The sequence below is a fragment of the Apostichopus japonicus genome, chromosome 23 (assembly GCF_037975245.1).
Source record: "Apostichopus japonicus isolate 1M-3 chromosome 23, ASM3797524v1, whole genome shotgun sequence".
NCBI lineage: Eukaryota > Metazoa > Echinodermata > Holothuroidea > Aspidochirotida > Stichopodidae > Apostichopus > Apostichopus japonicus.
This window is the reverse complement of record NC_092583.1, coordinates 11,177,563-11,201,834: the sequence shown is the minus strand read 5'-3', so window position 1 is coordinate 11,201,834 and position 24,272 is coordinate 11,177,563. Positions and strand designations below refer to the sequence as shown.

Below are 24,272 nucleotides of genomic sequence, written 5' to 3'. Positions count from 1 at the left end.
TTACGACTTTTCTTCGACAAATGTCGAAAATTTAGCCATTTCTATTTTTATTTCTGTGGTTTATATATATATATATATATATATATATATATATATATATATCTATATCTATATCTATATATATATATATATATATATATATATATATATATATATATATATATCAACGTACTTATATAGCCTATTCTAAATGCTGTCGTGTATATATATATATATATATATATATATATCTATATCTATATATATATATATATATATATATATATATATATATATATATATATATATATATCAACGTACTTATATAGCCTATTCTAAATGCTGTCGTGTGGGGGGAGGCTCAAATTGAGGGTTAAACAGTAATTGTTAACGTTGCAGGGAGTTATTGCATAATTCTAAATTATTTCAACTGTATCAAATTGATTGGTTGACACATATCTTAACCCAAGTGTTTCAAACTTATATAACGTTCGGCAGTATAGGTTTCAACTATATGAACCATTAACGACCGGGTTTCCCAATGATGTCATAGCAATTTTTAATAATCACAAAAGGAAACTGCAAAATAGAGATGAGAAATGTCTCTTTGTTTTCAATTTTGAAAATTAAAATTGAGAGAAAATCATAACCCCACCTCAATTAAGTTTAAACTTTGTCGTTTGATGAGCATATTAGTTATATAAATATATTGATGTATAAAGGACTGACTATACACATCAAAACCTCTCCACACGTCAAAATGGCTTAAGGGTGATACCTGATCAATGATGTACTATGCCATTGTGACACACACAGCGAAACCGTACCTTTAGAATAAATCCACGGAGAAGAATAAATAGCTGGTACTAAAAAAGAGGCTCTGGAAAGGTGACACGATATAGTCTCCGCTATCTCATCAACTGAATAATTTATATCAAACCGAATAGATTCCAAATTAATCGTTTTAGAATAAGTAATTAATCTAATATCGATTGAAAAAAGAGGCCAATACAACCCTAACCAGTAAACGAATCACGTTATGCGGCGAAAAGTATGTCAAAATCGATTCACGATGCAGTTATTCTGTTTGATATTCTGGTTATATCTCAACTTTATAGATATACCATGAATTAACAAACATGATTCTTCCAATCCGGACGGAAAGATTGAAATTTATATATTGGTATGTTCTTTAGATATGTTTCTGTTTATTAATTGTTGTTGTTTTTTTCCAGTATGTACGGTGAAGTTCTTCTTATCTGGCTAACGAAGTTAAGCAGGCAGTCATGCTGGACTCTTGTTGTCATACAAGACCTTCGGACACCTTCGACGAACAAATTGACTCTCAATCGATTTTTTTTTTAAATCGCTTATTTTCAATTCTGTTCAAATCTATTTAGGAAATAAACAGAGATAGTATCGTCTGTTCTAGGTTAAAACCCATGTTGCATGAAAGAGAATGTTTTGTTGTCAAAACAATCCAACCAACAAACAAAACAGGAACGGACTGACAGACAGACTGACAGACAGATAGACAGACAGACAAAATACAAGTAAAAGTATAGTTATAAGAAAAGAAGAAGAAAGAAGAAGCATGGTATCTCACTCACCAATTGTACTAAGGACCGTCAAGGAAAAGAGAACCGATCCAAAAAAGGTCCATTTGTCTTTGGGCTCAATCACCTCATACCAATCGTCGTACATGTACCCTTTGGATATGTTCTTACGGATGCCTCCGATGGTTTTTAAGGCCTCATTTGTCCAGACTGTTTCGTTCATTTTCCCAGCTTTATCGAATAATCCTTCAAAGAATGTAACCATGGCATCCTTTGCCTCGCCGCGGAATCGCTCTTCCTTTTGTTTCTCTATCGCTTGAAAGACCACTGCTCCCATTAACAGGTACGCGATTAACATCGCCGTAAGACCGATGTAAGAAAATAGAAATTGAATAAAGAGACGAGTATATCGTAGACATTGCGCCGCTGCGCTTGGTCTTTCTCGAGCCCTTTCCAACTGTTCCTCCAGGTCTAACATTGCCTGATTAGTCTCTCTCGCCTCCATCTTTCTAAATTTTGTTTGCTTGTCTTCTAGTCAATTTAGTAACCACGAAACAAATACCAACCAGTCTTTATGGAAATCTGCATCAATGTCGCTCTCGTTAACTCCATTTCCATATATCCTCAAAATTCAATTTTTTTTTTTTTGCCCTCCAATACCACCGACCGACCTTCGAAAAATATATTGTACGTCGTAAAACACACGATTGAAGGCAAGATTTTTAACAAACCAACAACACGTGTTCAAATTATATTCCAGGGGATACCTTCACATGTCAAACTTCTTTTTTTTTGTTGCTATTGGTAAATAATCCTTATGGAAGGTCCACTCCGTTCAAGAAAGACTAGAGTATGAACGTAGAAATTATTTATCCACAGTCTGCTTGTCTTCCAATAATCTGTGAATAAAATAAATTTAATATAATATATATATATATATATATATATATATATATATAAACAAACATACATACAAATATATATATATATATATATATATATATATATATATATATATACAAATATATGTGTAAAAATATACATATATGTATATGACAAAGGTCGATTAATTGTTCTTTTCCTTCATTATGATTGCACGAAGCATCTTTCGTACATTCGTATAACGAAGGTATATATATATATATATATATATATATATATATATATATATATATACAAATATAAATATATATTTATATATATATATACATATACAAATACATGTACAAATACATACATACAAATATTTACAAACATATTTATATACAAATATATGTGTACAAATATATATATATGTATATGACAAGAGTCGATTAATTGTTCTTTTCCTTCACTATGATTGTACGAAGCATCTTTCGTACATTTGTATAACGAGATGGCAGACTTGTCCCATATGCAATCACTTATCAACACTATATAAGTATTGATGATGTACGGTACTTAGTAACATACCCACACATTTGAGAATTTCCCCCAAGAGAAGCGCAAATTAAATTTGCTGAAATTTTTTTTTGTCATAAAAAAGAAAAATTACGTATTAAAAAAATTCATATTGCAGATAATTATGGTATATGCTTGTATTAAAATAGATATTTCCTAATTAGAAAGCACACGAAATAAATGTAGGTAGCAAAAACGTCGTTTGACACTTACCTGTTTATTTTTGTTTCCGGGAGCCAACAGTACACTATAATGGAAATATTCCTCGAATATAACTCCATTTCCGTCCATCGATACTGAAAAGCATCATTCAGTCATCCAAAAAATAATAACGAGACCCCAAAAAGAAACAAATCTTAGCCAATTAAGTAATCAAACTATCCTACCGATGATTAAAAAAAACCAAATGTACATCTTATGAAGATGAACATACACTACACACATATCTCTACCGCTTAAAAGTAATCCTTCTGTAGCAGTCCTACTTCCAAAAAGCACAGCAGTTTGAAACGGCACTAGCCATCCGGGACGTCAAAAAGTTTTTTTTTTATTAGTATTATTATAACAGTCGAGAATTACGAGTGCAACAACTGCGTTTGTAAGTTCTCTTAGCCTGTTACTCGTGTAAGACTAGTCTCAGGCAGCCTTTCTATGTCTCTCTTGTTCGCTCTCTCTCTCTCCCTGTCTCTCTCTGTATGTGCACTGTTGAATCTGCAGTATTGTTTTCAACCTATAGCAGCAAGCCTTGGACGGATTCTTACTGTATATACCTGACATAGTGTTCAAGTGGTCGACAAGATTAGACGTAACGTATGTGTGTGTGTGTGTGTGTGTGTGTATGCTTTTTTGATGTCTGCGATCAAACTAGCAGGAGGCCTCAAGAGAGCAGCTTGGACAGCTATGAGAACACACAATTGATTTATAAGTGAAACACAAAGTCATTTCTTTTGTCAATCTTCTTCCTGTCGTCGTCTGATCCTTTTGTCTTTCTGTTGATTTCGTTTTTGTTTTAAGAAGTACTCATATCAAGTGTGATAAATAACAGCAACAAAAATACACTCTCTAGAATTCGGTAGGCACTATATGTTGGTGGAGTTTGAATTATTGTTATGACTATGATTGTCAAGTATAGATTTTAACTATTATTTTTTATGATTATTACAATTAGTAACAGTAGTAGTAGTTAACTATGGTAAAATTATTATCATTTTTAGCTAGATCGAGCATAATTTACTAGGTTCTTTCGGGGTGTTTTTCTTCTACATATTATATTCCAGCATCTCGGTTATCTTGCTTTTTCATGACAGCCGATGATAGATGTGATAATGATAGATAAGAAAACACCGCCATCAGGCTTGAATAACAGATAAAATCCATATTTCAGACTGATCAGAGGATGCTTTTCTGACATTTTTTTTTTAGTATTTGAGCCGAATTGTCACTTATAAATGAGCATTATTTCAGAAATGCATCGAAGCAAATACTAAACACATAATAACACCCAAACGATTCCGTAATCTAAATTAGGTTCGAATTCTCCTGTGCATGAGTATCCAATGAACTGAAGAAAAGTCATTTGTTACAACGAATGAAAAATGCTTTCGTCATCTCTGTGATTCATTCTCTCATTCTTTGTTTGTTTTTTCTTTTCTTATGTACTTTATTTGTATACACGTATAACGCAATTTCATGTTTAGTATTTGTAGGGGTAAGAGTGCATAGCTGATGAAATGTGTTTTCTAAGATAGAATGTTGCACGCATGGAAATTAAGTAGACCTAACATTTTATTCTGATTATTTATTGATTTATTTGTATATTTAAATATTTATTTATATATATTTTTTTTAGATAGGGGGGTTTGTCGTTAATCAATTATGGGAGGTTTGCAGTGTTCTATACAATGTATAGGCATTGTGATTTAAACATGTTTATTCAACAAATACATACTAAAGTGGTTTAAGAGGTTTCGTTGGAATGATAAATCATACCATCGTAAACAAATAAGACTTCCAAAGTATTTCCATCATATCCCGATGAGGAGAGGAAAGTGGTAAGGGGGTATACAGACGATGAAGTAAAAGGTAAAAAGTAAAAGTAAAATCTTACAGCTAAGATTTCAAAGTTTACATTTTAGTATGTCTTACGTGTAAAGCCGAGTCACAGGAACTTACCACACACGCTGACACCAATATTGTAAAAACACTAGCTTCTGTCGTCTATAAATACCCATTTTTCATACATCTGAAAGAAATATGTAGATCCTTACATAGCACAGTAATAAAGTAATAAGAGTTTCATTTCATGATATCCCTTGAAGGGTTCCCGACGCAGGGTTTGACAATGGGATCGGAATCTCCTCATTGGTAGCCAGACCGGGGTACAAGGAGGCCGTATACCCCTCCCCCCCCCACCCACACATCTGTGTCATGTATACAGACACTTCCCCAGTCACTGGACTCGAGTATAGTCCCCCTCCTGAAATTGTTGTTGCCCCCTGCAACTCAGAATTCCTGATCACATAACGCTAGGCTGGCTGACTAACGTGTATTCTTTAACGAGAGGTGGGTCTCTATGGTTGCAAAAGAAAAAGTGTGGTCATTTCTTAGTTTGCTCTTCAAAAATCCAAACATTTCCGATTGACGTCGTCGCAAGAGAGTTCTTGACTCTTGTACACCACCGATGTCCTTTAAAAAGGCTTTGTCCTTCATGATCTGATCCGTTCGCAGCGTATCTGTACAATTATACGTAAAAACCCTTGTAACAAACATTTTAAGTCTATGACTGCAGATATTTGTGGTTCTGGTTGAGCTACGTTAATCGCTCAGTGGAGTGAGGTTCCATGGCTATGAAAACTGTAGGCAGTTTCTAGTATGTCCATTGTTTTTTTTTCATAATTATTATTATTGACGTCATCGCAACAGATTTCTTGACTGTTTTACAACCCCTCGTGTCCTTTACAAGTTTGCCCTTCATGTGTTGAGCTTTCTGAACCGTAACATAAAAAAACGAAATAAAAAAACACCACTTGCAACAAACATTAAAAGTCTGAGACTGGACTTTTTTTTATAATATTTATCGTTTCGGTCGAGCAACATGAATGAAAACATGTTTTTGATCATTGCAGGATTGCAGACACAAAGCATTCATAGCACAATTCGTTCTTCTTTCTCGCATGGCTGGATATCGTGTCACGTTTTCTATTTATCATTTATTCCTGGTGTGCTATTTCACCACACCATCTCCTAAAATACAAACGCATGCATTGCCTATAGAGACTATATATATGTATATTGCTGACTATTAATGCGTGAATAATCCGACGAAATCATAATGAAAAGTTGCGAGTTCATTTCCTTCTTGGTCATGTGATCAAAGAAAAATTGATTGAAAACAGGTGTTGTAATGGGACTATAGGAAAGAGAAACGGATGATAGAAATCACTAGCTCTTGATTAACAGTTACATAAAAAAGTTCTGCAGCTTACAAAATTCTGTGCTTTCGGGGTGACAAAAGATCTAGTTTCTTTTCCTCGGGAGTTACACCAACATTTACAGGTTATGTCATACAGTGCGGTTAAAAGTATAGATTACCTGAGATTTATACTAGTTGCGATGATATATAGTCGTGAAAATAGGAGGAAGTGTGATGACTGCCGCTAACATATATGAGGTAACAGATGGAAATTAAAAAAAAAACACATGCAAATTGAAAAGCAATCTGATGGATGATTCTATCACCGCCTGTGATTTTAAGCTGAAGCCACGAATGAATGTTTAGATTTTATCACAATGGTATGACATATAAAAACACATCAGTAACAGATATGCTTTCTCCTCAAAAGTACGTACTCTAGTCACATTTCATCAGTTATTTAATGAAAGTGCTATTTTATCATAATTAAATCCTTTCGATTAACAACGTCTTCTGTTTCTTCTTTCTGGATTAGCCTAACTAATTAGATGTAGCATTTTACGAATACAAAAAGAAATCGCTCCTCAGACAGCAGAACAAGATAATCGTCACACTATGTACGTCATAACAGTTCAAACAAATAAGGAATGCATAGCACACGCATATGCATATGTTGCCATTTTAAATACTTGCAACGCATCGCCTCCGAGCTTTAGAGTTAAATAACATAATAATTCCGAGGGTGTAACATTAACAACTCGACATTCTTCTGTATCAAATGTAAATATGTACCACTGAACCCGCTCTGCTTTAATCCACATACATACGTGGATACTAGTACATGATAATTTTTGTCAGACGATCAATGAATCAGGGTAATTACACGGTACGTTAAATATGTCACCAAAGTATTGTCCGTTATTCCAAACACGTGCTCTGTCAAATAGTCATACGGCTGCAATGTATCTTCTCACACTTCATAATTCCGCACACAGCGCAAGCGCAACTTTCTTTGGTCCAGATTTAAAACGATGCATTCGCTTATGGTATTGGTGATGTATCACCCCCTCATTTATGCTATCAACTATTCATTCCATTATCTCAAATCTCTTGATTATGGGAGGGGGTGGAGGGGGTATTTTTATTATTTTTTTTTGCATTCATAATTTCAGTTATCAATTTACTTTCTTTGGTCAAGATTTAAAATGATGCCTCCGCTAATGGTCTTGGTGATGTATCACCCCCTCATAATGTTATCGCCATGATCCTTCCATTATATCAAATGTCTTGATCATGGCGAGGGATGGTGGGAATTATTTTTTTTTTTGCGTTTATTTTTTCAGTTACCAATAGTGTTATCGTGGTAATCAAATAAAAATAATGAAACTCGATGTGAAGTAAAACGAAACAGATCGTACTAGAATGAGCTTCACTGTTTCTATGAGCTGCGTAAATTGGAATTTTCCTTTCAATTTGAGGAACGGTTACTGTCGGGTTTGCAACGCATTCTTCATTCTTTTCAAAGGATAATATAGATCGACTTTTTGTACGTCACCTCTTTGACAGCATTGTTTTGATTCCTTCTTATAACATGCAGCAATGTGTTGACCAGACACTCCCCCACTGCTAAGACCTTCCCGAGTGTGAATTTTGAAGACATCATTCCCCTTCATGGCAACACCCTTTTTTTTTTTGGCAAAAAGAAAGAAAATAGAAAGGTTGACGTTGATTTCTTTCAAGGAAACGGATAAATATTTGTTGCTTGATGAGGGCAACGTGTTTCCTTTTCTTGCTCAATTGAGCTATTACGTAATAACTGCATGGCGTTTGCGACACACCTCAAGAAAATGGGGTATGCTTTACCCGGGGGGCGGGGGTATCTAGAGCCGGATCCTGCAACACGTTCAAATACGGAGGAGCATTTCTCCCTCATCTAATCAGCATGTAAAACTCTGTAAACTGAAGTGAGTATATTGCAGGGTATTCAATAATGTTATAAGCGCGATAACATATCGACCTTTCAGCAGTACCAAATTGGAGGAATCTTCGTCCAATCTTTTACAAAACAATACACTAACTACTATGAAGACTACAGCGAGAGAAAAAAACCTGGTACAAACTGTTTGGGTTTTGGAATGAGTTACACTGATGGCATTGGGAAATGAAACGCTCGTGACCAGCAAGACGAAAATTGGGACTAAAATCCAAGTACATTTGCCTACTAGTATATAGACTGTATCGTAAATTGTGTACAAATCAAGGAGGAAAGAACCACAAGTCGAAGCGAGCAAGCACACTCAGATCCGATTTTTTTTTTCAACGAACTAAACTGTTGTAACTAAGTTACTCTCAATGAAATCAAAGTAACTTTCTGTGTGTCCTGTGGAGTAATACGATAATAATTACCACTGACGTTTCTCAATATTGATATCCAGGGGAAAACAGTCAAGTCAAGAACTCGTTGAAACAAAAACAATGGTTGATATCATCACAATTGCATTAACTAAAAATCCAAAGCTTTCTTTACTTAGGTCATTGCTTCAAAGGCGGAGACCTAGTTAGTTAACGATACAGTTGGGGTATCGTGTATATATAGTTTCTCTACGCATGCACGGGGCATTGTTCGAAATATTATACGGCAAGGGGCGAGTAATAGTTAACAGCAGGGTAAAGTGTAGAGTTAATTACTCACCTAAGATAGCAATCAACGGCGGCATACTATGGCACGACTAGAACCTACGTCATAGCGTGCCATTGACCTCCTCCTGATAAGGGAGGTGGTGGGAAGGAGAAACCATGCTACGGTAGCTTTGTAAGGACATGCTACTCGTGAAAAGGTTATATACATGCCATGGAAGTCGCACTCTACCAATTACAGATGACTAACTGTTTATTTGTTGACGGGTCTCGAAATCAGGATGCGTCACAATTAGTAATTAATTTATAACCAGGGACAAATATAAAGGGAGGAAACTGGACGGTTCATTAATATTTACGAGCTGTAGAATTAATTTACTGGTATATATATATATATATATATATATGTATATATATATATATACATATATATATATAAATAATAATATATATATAAATAATATATATATAAATAATAATATATATATATAAATTTATAAATATATAAATTTATTTTATATCTACCTACATTATATTATACGTTATATATATGTTTGAGCTATTGTTTTAGTCATTTCTTAGAAATCAACCCCAGAACAATGTAGTGCAACGCCATTGTTCAATGTATATTGGCTTTCCTCTTGCTGTTTTCTTAGAAATCAATCAGCAAAACCATTGTTAAGCCCTTACATGCTTGTTAAACACGTGGACCTACTGTCATATAAACGATGGTAATGAATTGTGCCGTTGGTCAGGCGAAAACCTGAGGTACACGCTTGAAATCCGAGGAAGGATTTCGACGTAGCGGAACATTTCAGTACGAATTGCCCTCCGTAGGCATCGATTTACTTCCAAATGACCTATTTCGATCTTACGAACACGTCTACTCTGCAAGGATCATACATGATTTTTTCCCAGATCTATTAATCATAGTTAAACTTTATCTGATTAAGCACCGTCACATGAAAGTATAAATCAATCCCCCTATGAACATGTATAGACAGAACGATATGTAACTATAAATTGACATATAAACTTTTTTTTTACTCAAAGAGATAACTTTTTATGTGGAGCTCTAAACGTATAGATATTAATTAAACATGTTGCTTATCATGGTCTTTTCTATCTTGATATATCACCGTGTTAGGTCTAATCTGACATCATGAAGCCAACGACTAGCCATTATCAACCTTCAACAATCGACCGCTATCGGAGAATTACTTCTAATAAAGAAACTCGACCGGCGTGGCATTTCGCTAATCTGTGACTCTCTGTTGGTTTAAGGAATACCACCTCAGACTGCGAGGTAAGTGTAAAACAGACTGACGTCATTATAATATACAAGAGGTACCTCCTACACATAAGAGACCTGAGTTGTGGTTAAAGGAGGTCTTATGAAATAAGTGATGTGGTTTAATTCAGTTGGTGAACTTTTTCTTTAATATGCATAAAAGAAAAACACGAGAATGACTTTGTATAACTTTAAATGAAGTTTCGCATAACTGGTACGCGTGTTAATGTATATGCCAACGTTAGGCTATGGTCGTCAAGACATACGAACTGTACCGATAAATGTTGTATCTAATTTGAATCTTAGTCCATTGTTTTTTAAGGGAGAAATATGAGTGAAAAGTAATGAATCAGACTAAACAAATCTTCTTTTTTTTTAACTTCAACTTGAAAAATGAAGTATAACATGAACGAAATCTAGCAACGCTTGATGTCATTTGAAATGAACATTGCCTTGCTCAATTACAGTATGTCATGATTAATTCTGTCGAACGTAAAACGTGTCGCAATATTATTTTTAAAACGAGTAAATCGTTGTCTCTAAGAATGCTTTAAAGTTTATCATAGTGTCTTTTCAAGTTCAAGTTGTTGCCATTTGTTAGCCTGTCTGCCATTTAAACGTGACTTTATATTTCCTTTGAAAGGTAAATTCTCTAAAATATTTCCAAGAAGAAAACATGTAAAAATGTATATATTCTTCCCCATACCCATTAATATCCTCGTTGTGTCATTCGTAACTGTTTTCGTCTCAATAATTTCAGCCGTTTGAATTATAGCTCGCGACTTAATCCGTCAGCTTATAACACATCGTACCGCAAAGCGTCGCGTGAAACTTGACGAATATGTTGCGTAGCTTACAGCGATCGTCCGAACAAAGATATGAGATGTTATTTTCCCTAGCGACCGACAAATGAAATAGACCTACTTCCTGAAACGGGAATGTGGCTAATGAAAATGGCGCTAATACTGATCAGCTTAACTCCGAGGATTTATTGAAAAGGAATGCTAGGAATAATCAAAGACAGCTATAGTCTCGAAAAAATACGATTGATTATTATGTATTATATAGATATTGGCATATATGCATAGCTTGCTCTGAAGATATTAGGAAATTGCACAGGTTGAAAATGTACATCTGGAGACAGCAGGGAAATATAAATCACACTAACCTTGGATGGCAAATGAAAAAAATCGTTTCATGCGCACTTCTAAAGTTTTTGTTTCTTTCTTTCTTTCTTTCTTTTTTGTTTTGGTAGCAGTGGCGGTGTTGGTGATGGGGTGGTTGTCAAATAGTTCATTTATTAATATCTGGAGTATCTAATTACTCTAATGAAACCTAGGGTACGAAGTGTTTAGTGAACTGGGAGCTTGATTAGCACAAATATCAGTAACTTGCTATAGTGTAGGTGCAAACTTGTTTATATTTATATATAGAGAGAGAGAAAGAGCATGACAGAAATGAAGATATTTATGAGGGCGCTAAATCAATTTCGTATGCAATGTTTTCGTAAGTTCTTTAACAATGACACACAATCCCAGGTCCAAGTCAATAGAACGTAACACCTCATTTATATCTTCGATAATATAGCGAAAAAGCTGCTGAAGTTAAACCATTTGAAAAAAAGAAAAGTAGTTAATGTAAACTTCATGGAAAATGTTAAATTCTATGACAGTACTGATGATATATCAGATAACATAAACTTTACGCACGCTATTACCATATATACTACTAATTAGATCTACATTCACCTATTATCCATCCATCCATCCATCCATCCATCCATCCATCCATCCATCCATCCATCCATCCATCCATCCATCCATCCATCCATCCATCCATCCATCCATCCATCCATCCATCCATCCATCCATCCATCCATCCATCCATCCATCCATCCATCCATCCATCCATCCATCCATCCATCCATCCATCCATCCATCCATCCATCCATCCATCCATCCATCCATCCATCCATCCATCCATCCATCCATCCATCCATCCATCCATCCATCCATCCATCCATCCATCCATCCATCCATCCATCCATCCATCCATCCATCCATCCATCCATCCATCCATCCATCCATCCATCCATCCATCCATCCATCCATCCATCCATCCATCCATCCATCCATCCATCCATCCATCCATCCATCCATCCATCTATATATATATATATATATATATATATATATATATATATATATATATAATATGATATATAGATCGATATCATGTTATAATATAATATTATATAACATAACAAACAGAGTCTTTTGCACTGGTACTAAAAGAGGGCCACAATCATCATGCCACCCCGAAGACATTTGTGACTCTTTAAGTCGGATCTTGAAGGGGACACTTAGAATGGAGCGCTGTTATAAGTTTCTATGTAAACATATCACTTTAATTTTACGTTGTTCAGAAAAGAAAAAAAATGAATGTATAGACGTAATCCTATTTTGATATATAGCCTACAGGCAAACATTCGCACACGGCTGATATGTGTTAGTCCATTTGCTGTCTGTCCCTAGTTCATATCAAGCAGACATAATTATGGTCAGTGAACTCAAACGCAAACTGTGCTAGTGTTTTTTTTTCTGTCTTTACTTTTTAAGGCATTCTCTTTTCTATGTTTTAATGTTATGACTCAACCCTTAATGAAGTTCTTCCTTGTACATACGTAATCTGATCAACAGTGATCATTTACACAATGTCAGTAAAAATCTGAATCCGTCCTTCCGGCGTCTCATGGCGGATAGATATAAAGGAAAATTTGTCATTCAATTTGTATTCAGGGTAGGATAAAAAAAAAAACAGACGGCTGTATGATAGCAAGTTACTTTCTACTTCTGAAAAATTTGGAACCTAAAACTTAAAAGATTTAAAACCAATAATAGATTGCCAAACCCTTTGCATTTGTCATATGAATAATGATCTTACTCACTACTATGTTGACAAATTATTGGTTTATGATGGCAATGACTCAACGGTTGCGATTGAATAACCGACGAGAGCCCTTTGTACTAAAGACTTGCACGTTTCTGCCATACGTGACCATAAACATGAATAATTAGTAGCCATACCGTATTACACTGACATGTTTTAAATAACTTTCAGTGTTGTAAAACACACCAAACATCTAAATCTGTATTCTAAATCTTTATATATGTATGTCTATAGTCGACAAATACATTTGAATACAATTAAAAGAACATCTTTTGTTTTACATTTAATAATAATAATAATAATAATAATAATAATAATAATAATAATAATAATAATAATAATAATAATAATAAAAAATAACCGCGAATAACAATAATAACCATGAATAATAATAATAATAATAACCGTGAATAACCGTGAATAACCGTGAATAATAACCGTGAATAATACTACTAATAATAATAATATAGTTTATGAATAAACCTTTCGCCTTAGACATACTATATACATCAGGCGCCTCCGCTCATTCCGTTTTGATTGTCCTGGCGCGTAATATAATGTCTTTAGTTACCTCCAGGATAGTTATAGTGATTTTCCCGGACAAACTTGTCAAACATTTGACGTTAATATAGCAATCACGTTATGAATTTGACGTCACAAAGTGAACAATTACTGTGTGTACCCAATTATCGAGGTTAATTTAGATTGTCGACAATTTATTGTTTGTTCTTAACGGACTCAATCATTTTTGTAAAAAGGGGGAAAAATGAAAACTGTCAAGAATTTGACCTCGTCATTCACTTGAGAAATATATACCTATTAGCAAAGGCACATCAAGAAGAATATACCACTCTCTAAAATTAGGCAGAAAGAGGGAGAGAGAGAAAGTACAAACAATAAATTCATGTTATCGTCAAAGGAAGTCATCATCTTTATGATTAGAGACGATTCATGTATTTGATATAGATATGTTTTTTTCGTTTCGATACTACATTAAGACTCTTTGATACTAAGTACCATGATAACCTTATGGTTTATTAGATATGAGATTATTACAGATAAATTCTGATCGAAACAATTTGTTTTTTTCTTCTTCTTTTTTTTTCTGGGATATTGCTTTTATGACGATATGCTTAATAATAATATGACAAAAAAGGTGTCTGCATGTGCGACGACTTTTTGAGAATCAAATGATCTCAATGCTTTCTTGATGATTAATGATAATTTGGAGAAAGCATCTTTAGCAGTGGTTAGCATGTTAGAACTTGTCATTGCAAATTTGGTAAAACCGTACTAAATTGAATGTGAAACTGCTATATAGAGGAAGATGGATAACTGAACAGATCATTAAACATTTAAATTCCCCCATTGTTTTATACCCTTTTGTAATGGTACAAAGTTTCTTCTTAAAGAATTCGAGAAAAAACGAGTAAAGTTCGCGGTTTCTGCTCAATGGTGAGATGATAGATATAATAAGGGTATTGCAATATATGAAATAGATTTAAAAAGTATAATAAAAAATATAGGATTATTAGTTCCCCAGTAATCTTTATCTAGTAACTAAGTAACGAAATAAGTAAACCTATACATTAAATTTAAATAAATATACAGTCCGAAACAGATTTGTGAATGCATTTTTGGTTAACATGGTAAGGTGGAAGAAATAAAAACACCGCATCTATTTTCAATATTTCAAAAAGGGAACCCAGTGGCAAAATCGTCTCTGCGGCGCTATTTAATTAAAATTAAAAGTTAATTAAACAAGCTGAATAATTAAAATCCATCAGAATAGTGAAATCTTATGGTTTACAAAAAGCTATCTACAGTCACATGGTTAAAGTTTACATCTCTAATAGTGTCATATTATAGTTTGTTTTGTTCTCTTTGAAAACGCGGACAGTTTCCCTGTTGTCCTAGAAATTTAAACAATAACTTTCAGGTTGTTATTGAACTGTTATTGTCAGAATTCAGTTGATGCATAAATTTGGCGTTCCTTGCAACACAACAGTTTTCAGTTCACATGTTGACAATGAAACATACTATTCTAGGGATGTATGGCTTTGACTTAAGAAAATTTAACTCGATCTTTAAAAAGAATATAAAACAATTCCTGTAAGTTGACTGTCTCTTTAAACCACGGTCAGACTCTGTCCCTCATTTAAGAATTTACGACCTAGAGCAAATACTTTTCTATTAATAGCCTATGTTATCTGGACTTCCCAGTGTACGTAAATTGAAGTGCCTGTATCTTGAAAGACATTTGGAAACCCACGTGACATGAAATCTCTCTGGACTATCTTGGCAATTGAGTCTGTATAGTACATTTAATATTTACTGATAAAAAAAACAAACAAGTCTAACAAACAAAGCAACTAAAAGACAAGACTAAGTACCGCCAATTATGAGAGTACTTTGGCTTTCAGACGAAAAACGTTAAGATAGGATATAAAAGGTGGAGGTAATTTCGGCGACGAACATACATTGTTGAAATCACACGGAACGCCAAAGGAGACTTAAAGTAGCACAGTAAACATTGAATTATGCGTTTGCGAGTGTGTTGTGTGTGTCAATATGATTTTATTGTCACATTTCTTAAAAAAAAAAACATGTACCTGTCTTATATTTTAGCACACAATTCAGTTTTAAATTTTTAAAATAATTGTTTAAATAAAAAAATATATATATATAAAAACACATGCATACGTACACACAAACATACAATCATGCATACACACGCATACACTACAAACATACATTTATACCAAAACAAATTCACGTGTTGTGGCCTACCAATTTTAGGTTGTACTTCGATATGGGTCTCATTACAATAAGGCACCCTTCATATAACACCTAGAGGCAAGTGCCTTTGTGTGGCGTACCATGTGTGTTTGTTGAAATGAGCGCATGGGATGCCACGACCTGAAAAACTGTAAGACATTGTTCAAATGTCTGAACTCAGTATATACATCGATTCCTATAACAAACTGTTAAAACATGTGTAAAAATAAAACATCACTGTCACCTGTTTCATAAACATCAACGCATCAGTTTACATTGAACTGTCTATATGTGTGCATGACAGTGGCCTGCATAGTTTGATACATAGACCCATTGTGCGAATTATCAGTAAGTAAGGAAACCTGCTGAGCCATCATGCAGGTATAGGCTGAGCCCATCGATTCTGTGTTAGTGCATGGATACTCACAGTGGCGTAGGAAGGCCCTTTTGGGGGGGGGGGCTGAAGACTGATGGCCGGCCTGGGGGTGGGGTCTAAGGGGAGGGGATTCCCCTCCCCTTTGGATTTTTTTTGCATTTCCAGGTGGCCTCAGATGCAATTTGGTGCAATATAGCACACTTCAACACCCAATCCATTTTGTAAATAATTTTTCATTTTCACCTGGCCTTAGATGCAATTTGGTACTCCAAATGAGATTTTTTTTCTCATTTGGAAATGAAAAAGGGGTTTTCTGACTTGCGGAGCGGGGGGCGGAATGATACTTCCGCCCCTCCACATTTTTCATTGGGGGGGGGCTGGCGCCCCCCAGCCCCCCGGTTCCTACGCCCTTGCAACCTATCGTCATAATTCAGTCAATTTGTTATCTTGTCATGAGAAATACTTGCCAGGGTTTGACTAAGTTGGCAATCGACCGTGAAAACAGCGGCTACCGCGAACGTTACAATCAAAGTAACAACGCGTTCCTGATATATAGTGTATGTGTCTGTGTGTATGTGTGTGTGTTTTGGTTTTGTGATTTACTTTTATACGCAAGAGAGAGTACTGTATGTATACGTGTTTGACATCCAATAAACGTCATTCAAAGAGCATTGTTACCAGGTGATCTCGCTCACTGATAGACTAACATTCCAAACTAATTGGATGATTGGGGGCATGAATTTGTTCTTAATCAAAGAATAATAAAACAAGGTGGAGTGATGGTGACTGACAGAAGTTAGAGGCATACGAAGTTAGCAATCCAATGCTACACTATATAGGCATGTATCAACCAGGGAGTTGTTATGGAACAACCTCCCTGTATCAACATGGATGTAACAACATCTAGGTAATCACAATTGCATCGTCATATAAACCATATGGTGGTGTCCCTGTAGACGGATAGGGAGTATAAGTTAATTATTCAACTCGTTGGCTCACAAATAAACCAATGATTGTCCACGTAAAGGGTTAAAATATTTTCTGTCATCTTGGTCATCCAGTTTGTAAAATTATAAATGGCTGTTGAGTTATTGTAATCGATAAATTGAGTCACCAAAGATTAGCATGCATAAATATTAATCGTTACCAAATGTGTTGTATTCGTTGCGAATGGGTGGATATACGAGAGAGTGGGGGAGGGGGGGGGCACTCCACTTGAACTCAACATTAATACATGCAGATAACATTGGTCAAACCTAAAGGCCCCACTATACCTTTTACTAGACTCAAACGATATACGCCAGGACATTTATTATAGTAACTAATTTAGTGTCTTGTGCGAACGTTATTGTTGAAGATTGTCAATTCAATGTTCTTTCTACGCTTGCGCAGAAGGCATAGTTATATGGACACATATAGCTAAGGTGTGGTAATACATCATACAAGTGGTAAACTTGTTCAACGTTAAGGTTCCTGAAGCTTTAGACTCTCATAATTAATGGCCGACAGAAAGGGGTTAAATTATAGCAGTAACTTTATAGCAATAGGATATTATCTTTGTTATCTTCCTTCTTATTGCAATGTTTAAACTATTTCAGAGGCTAAACTAGTCTGCTGATCTTTGACGAAATGATGTGGGGCTATGCGCTGCTTTAATGACGTTTGACAAAAGGCAGCTTCAAACCTCTTGAGTATAAATTTAGAACTGATAATTGTGCTTTTAAAAACGAATCGCTTACAAAAGTGCTCGTGGCTATAATGAATGAAGGCTAATACATCTAAATGTATCGCAAAAACGAAATTGCAGAAAGCTCATCAAAACAAGCCACAGGATACTCATTAGTAAGATCAGATTAGACGACACTAAATATTACTAGTATTGTAAGACCCCGAAGGAACAATTAGAGCATCTGTAATGACTATATCAACTTCAATATTCCCAAAAAAATATTTCCTTCTGGATGTAGAGGTAATTCTAAAGTGTATAATACGATTTCTAAAAGAACAAATTCTAACACACAGACTATTCAAAAATATGTCTACTCTATAATCAAATGTTAGTACACGTTTTAAGCGGTTTTATTGCAGTATTTTAAAGGAAACAAAAACGCTGGCTTGTACGTAGGATTTTGTTTTGAGTGATGAGTTGACCTGTTCATTGATTCTATAAATCCAAAATGTTGCTATATTTTGAAACCATTATCAATTGCTTTATGATAATTGACGCAGTCAATAGTAACATTCCCCAGAAGGACGAACAACCATTCTCGATGTCAGATGAAAATGTGAACCTTTGTGTATGCGTACCCGTCGCAGCACAACCTTCCCACCCCACCCACCCCACGCAGCCTAACACCCCTCCGCGTACGGGTTTGAAATGTATAACCATCGCCTTTAACTTGTAGGATAAAGATGGTTTGTGATGAACAAATCCCAAATGCCTAACGAAAGTCTTGCTTCATTTGGGAGATAATCAGCTTTTAAAAGTCATGTCAGAGGGCTTGTAATATTTCTAAGGTGAATTTAAACAGTGTCGACGTTCAAACCAATGCAATAGTGTTAAGGAAACAGTCATCTTTTAGATTCAGCATCGCAGCTTCGCCAAAGGTTCTTCATTACAAGTATATCTCTCTATGACATATATGTCCATATAATGACGGTTGGGCTTAATAGTGCGACCTCCATTGAAGCATTTCATTTCTGAAGAATATATACGATATGTGAACAAGGGGCAAGCAAGAGGAGAAGCAACGAACAAAGTTTCCAAGTACCTTTGGGAATATTTCCCAGTGAGGCTCCTTCGATAAGGTTTGCTGATTCGCATGACACAAAGAAATTGGCAAAAAGGGGTACTAGATTAACTGATGTACTGCATGTATATAAACTGATTTATGGGACAATAAGATAATAATAAGCGTGAGACATTTTCCCCAAAATTGGAAATGACACAGTCCCCCCTTGGTTCAGTGGAATACAATTAGAGAAACTTACTGATGCCAAACACAAACTTTGGTTTTGTCACGTCTAATGCATTGTTCATTCGTACCGAATAATGCGCATGCCCATAATATGATCCCAAAGAAGTGGTAAATGAAATACAAAAAAAAACACCCAGCTGGTAAAAGGTTGCAAATGCCTTTCTTAGCTTGGATTTCTTGACGTCAAAAAAGCACGATTATTGTGACCTGTATATATATGTCTATGCCTATACCAATATACCTACAGTAGCAGGATAGAACGTTATAAGGTATACCATAACGCGAACCGTGTACGTTTACGTATATATACATATGCATATACATATGCATATATATATATATATATATATACATACATACACACACAAATATATATACGCATACATATATACATATACATATGCATGACTTTATTTGCCTATGTACGAGGTATCATGTGTCATACATCAGTACACATTGTAACTATATGAATAGTGCTACTGTCTGTATCAATTCACCTTAACTAAAGGCACAACACGAGCATGCGCAGTTCGAATGTTGAAACGATTTGTCATTAAATCCAGTCATTAGAACAGATATTGAACTTTAGATATTAAATTAGAATTTCCTTTGCATGAAGTCCATTTATAGGCTGGTCTTTATTGTAAACTTGTGTTCTAAACAAATGATGAAATAGTTCTAGTCTATTATGCTGAAACGTAAGTGTTATATACCTTTTAAAGATCTTTCAAAGATGTATATTCTCAATGAACGTATTCAAATCAATGATTTATCCAAAAATGTATTTCCAATAAAAAAACATGATTCTATAAATTATCCTGACGTCATCGGACAGTAGTTTTATCCTGTCAGAGACCGCCGAACCGAGTGGGTTGTTAATGATCATTCAAAGCTATACTTCATAACTTTCTTTCGACCTGTCACAGTATATATATATATATATATATATATATATATATATTCGCAGAGCGATTAAAGTACATGTCAACACGTAATACGAAAAGTGGTTCTCTTATTTCGTCCTAGATATTCCTCCGTCGACATCGGCACCAGCAGGAGAGATATCAACCACAATGACGTCACAAGGAGGCGGAAAACCTGTCACTTTGAATTTGGCCAAGAAACCTTCAAGGTATAGCAGATGTGTGTGTTGATCAAACGAAGACAAATTAGACAAAAAAATGTAAGATTTTTCAATACAATTTCGGTTTGCCGAATCTCAGAAATTACAATATGGAAGATGTTTTTTGACAGCTTTATGCTATTCGGAGTACTTTCTTCACGAGTAGTGTTTACCGACCAGGGTCAATTGGCACTCACTGGAAAAATGATGGAAAAAAATAAAGGAAATTAGAAGGGCAAAAAAAAAGAAGATATTGCTTCTAGCACTAATCAAGCCTCGTCCACACTTTATTGATCTCCACAACTATAGTGTGGTTTACTTTTATCTGCGATTACTCTGTGACTTTCAACGGAGACAAATTTATACATAGATCTAAGAAAAACAGACGTGTTCAAATTTAATGTTATTTCTTGTATATATATATATATATATATATATATATATATATATATATATATATATATATACATATATATATATACATATATATATATACATATACATATATATACATATACATATATATATATACATCTACTTATTGATAAACATATATTTACACACATTCTAATCTCATTAGCGTAACACATGTCACAATATATTTCTTTGTCACCTCTATCGTTTGTCTTCTTCATAATGACATTTTAGACAAAGGCAGGTGTTTTATGAAGAAAGTAAATCTACCGGATGGAATCTTTGATTACTGTATGTGCCGTCTTCACGAGACGAATTTGGCTTCTACCATAAGTATGCTATATTAAACATGATACTATTTTATTTTATATAAATACGACGTCTAAGCAATACCTAAGCAATACCGTATTTTTTCAACAACAAAAACTGAATATTATTCTTTTTTTTTATCTATGACGCCAACTTGTGCTGCAATTACGAAAGCATATGTCATTGTCAACAACCCCAACTGACAAAGGTGTGATAAGCTGCTTCTACAAATATAGGCCTACCATACAATCATGTACCTCTGTGGAAATGTCATTCCTGAGATACAAAGTCAATTTTGGAAAGGAGGCCAAGGGCTATGTAAACTTTTATCATATATAATTAACAACGTTTGCGCAGGAGGTACTTTAGTTCTCATTTTGGTTTTTTTGTGAATTTAAAAGTAGAATAATATTTCAAAACACTTTCAACATTTCAAAGTTATCGATAAAGCAATAGGAATTATGTAAACAATAAACAAAAGAAGAATAAATGAGAACCTTTGATTCATTAAGGAATTTCTTTCTTTCTTTTTACAATGTGACAGAATTATTCATGACAGATTTTAACCAAGATTTTTACATTTTCAAATCTATACAAATCTATATAGTCTTCTGTAACTCAAGAAATGGTTCAGAATTTGGGATAAATGATTTTTTTAATAATAAAAACATTTGTCACCGAGACCATATATAAGTCGAGTACTATACGTTTTCAATATATGTAAAATAGAATAAGTCAGAATTGTTCTCATTCTTTTGATTGATTTCAGGTAAAACTATATTCATCAAATGAGTGAGTGAATGAAAGTACGAAATCATATGAAATATTTTACCAAATTGATTGCAAATGTAATACACATGTTGACAGATGTTTTTTTCTGTCGCTGTTCTGTATTTCGTGTCTATTTTGTCCAATGAATGCTGGGATCTTTCGATTTTTTTCGGGTAATCGGTTACTCGGGATATGCAGAACTTCTTGGCTATACTGACAACTACCTTACAATGAACTGCTTGTTGTATATTTTGCATCTATTTTTTCCAATGAAAGGTAGGATCTACGATAAATCGGTGACTCGGTGACTCGGGATATGCAGAACACATTAGCTATGCTTACAACTAAACTAACTATGAACTACGCGTTCTATATTTTGTATCTATTTTGTCCAAGGAAAACTAGAATATTCGATTAAATCGGACACACGGTTACTCGGTTACCCGGTTACATGATATGCAGAACACCTAGCTATACTGACTACTACCTTAACGAACTGAAGGGATAACCGATCGGGTATAGAGTAGGGTATGAATGGCATTCGGTGGGAAATGGATTGGGTCGAATAAATAGTACAGGTAGAGGATGACCGAACAGCTGATTGTGTAGAGCATGCTTGATTATCTCTATTTTGCGGATCTGGACAGAATGATTCTTGAACTATAGCAGAGTTGCAGAGAACATTTTGTAGAGTATTTCTGTATACTTGGTAGAAACTAAAGTGCCCATTTGATTAAGGAGAGCTAAAAAAAAAAACATTTGAGAGAGCAGAACTTTTAACTAGCCCATTTTGTAGAGCAGGGTTAAATGCCATATTTGGAAGTGCAGAGCTGAATAAATCATGTGGTGAAGCAAAATGAGGGTTAAAGTTTCATATTTGATAGAGCAGAGCTACTTGTGTGTCCCTTTTTGCAGAGCAGGTCTGAATACCGTAGGCTATTGCGCAGAACTGAACAACCAATCAGAACCATTGAATACATCAACAGAACCATTCGATAGAGCAGAGTTGCCGATCCCACTTTGTAGAGCATTGCTAAATAGTATTTAGTAGAGCAGAGCTACATGTCTGTCCCATTTTCTAGAGCAGGTCTGAATACCGTAGGCATATAGAGCAAAGCTGAAAAACCATCAGAACCATTGAATACCTCAACAGAACCATTCAATAGAGCAGAATTGTCATTCCCACTTTGTAGAGCAGTGCTTTATACAGTGTTTTATAGAGCAGAGCTACATATCTGTCCCATTTTGTAGAGCAGGTCTGAATACCGTAGGCTATAGAGCAGAGCTGAACAACCAATCAGAACCATTGAATACATCAACAGAACCATTCGATAGAGCAGAGTTGCCAACCCCACTTGTGTAGAGCAGTGCTTAACACCATATGCGATAAAGCAGAGCTTATCTATCCCATTTTATAGAGCAAGGCAGAATACTGTATTCGTTAGAGTAGAGCTGGCTCACTCATGTGGTATATCCGGGCTGAGCGGAACCATTCGATAGAAGTACCATGTTGCTTGTAGCTCCATGATATATATAGAACGCACCTGAGCGACTAGCTCATTTGTGTGGAACAGGTTGAACACCGAACACGTTACAACAATTGGACATTAAAGTTTATTCCCTTTTTTCTTCTTTTTTTTGAAAAAAATTTATCACTCAGTGTATCAGGATTGAACGTTATTTTTTATCGAGTTTCCATGATGGGTGTGTACGTGTTGAAGTAATACCGTTTAAATAATATTATTTAGGAGTAAATAATATGTAATATAGGAGTGGTAGCTTAGTGGTTAATGCCGTTGCCTTCCAATCGTAAGGTCCCAAGTTCGAGCCACTCCAAGATTAATGTATGTCGTCCAGTTACAGAGTTGTTGACAATTGACAATTCATAACCATGGACGTTAAATATGAATCTAAGAGACTGGCTAGTGGCTTCGGTCAGCTTGCGGCTTTGATAAGCCAATGAAGACTTCTTCGCGAGTTCCTGCTTGCAGGAGGATCTAAAATACATACATTACATACATACATCTATTTTAAAATGGCACCCTATTTACGCCTATACGATATTCATACACACCGCTTGTTCGTCTATAGTTTGCGAGCTTCCAATTCTCTCCCTCTCCATCTCCCCGTTCTTTCTCTCTCTCTATCTCTATATCTTCTCAAAACCAATTTGCCACCTGCACTTTCATTAAATTAACCAGCTTTAGACAAACATCGCTGCAATCCCCCCAAAAATGGTATGGACGTGCGGTGGAAAAC

The 24,272-nt window shown here is 35.0% G+C and overlaps 1 protein-coding gene across 2 annotated transcripts in view; it reads right to left on the bottom strand.

Annotated features, from left to right (window-relative positions):
* The window catches only part of LOC139964484 (uncharacterized), a 127,561-nt gene that overhangs the window by 85,273 nt on the left and 18,016 nt on the right, over positions 1-24,272 (bottom strand). The window contains exons 1-2 of one of the 2 annotated variants that reach the window (XM_071966070.1): positions 3,189-3,793; positions 1,590-2,434 (exon numbers count right to left, since the gene is read on the bottom strand). In XM_071966070.1, coding sequence (XP_071822171.1) covers positions 1,590-2,040 — 451 coding nt within the window. In that variant the 5' untranslated portion in view covers positions 2,041-2,434; positions 3,189-3,793. Of the gene's footprint in view, positions 1-1,589; positions 2,435-3,188; positions 3,794-24,272 lie in introns of those variants that run through there. The other variant, XM_071966071.1, reaches the window with a different exon arrangement.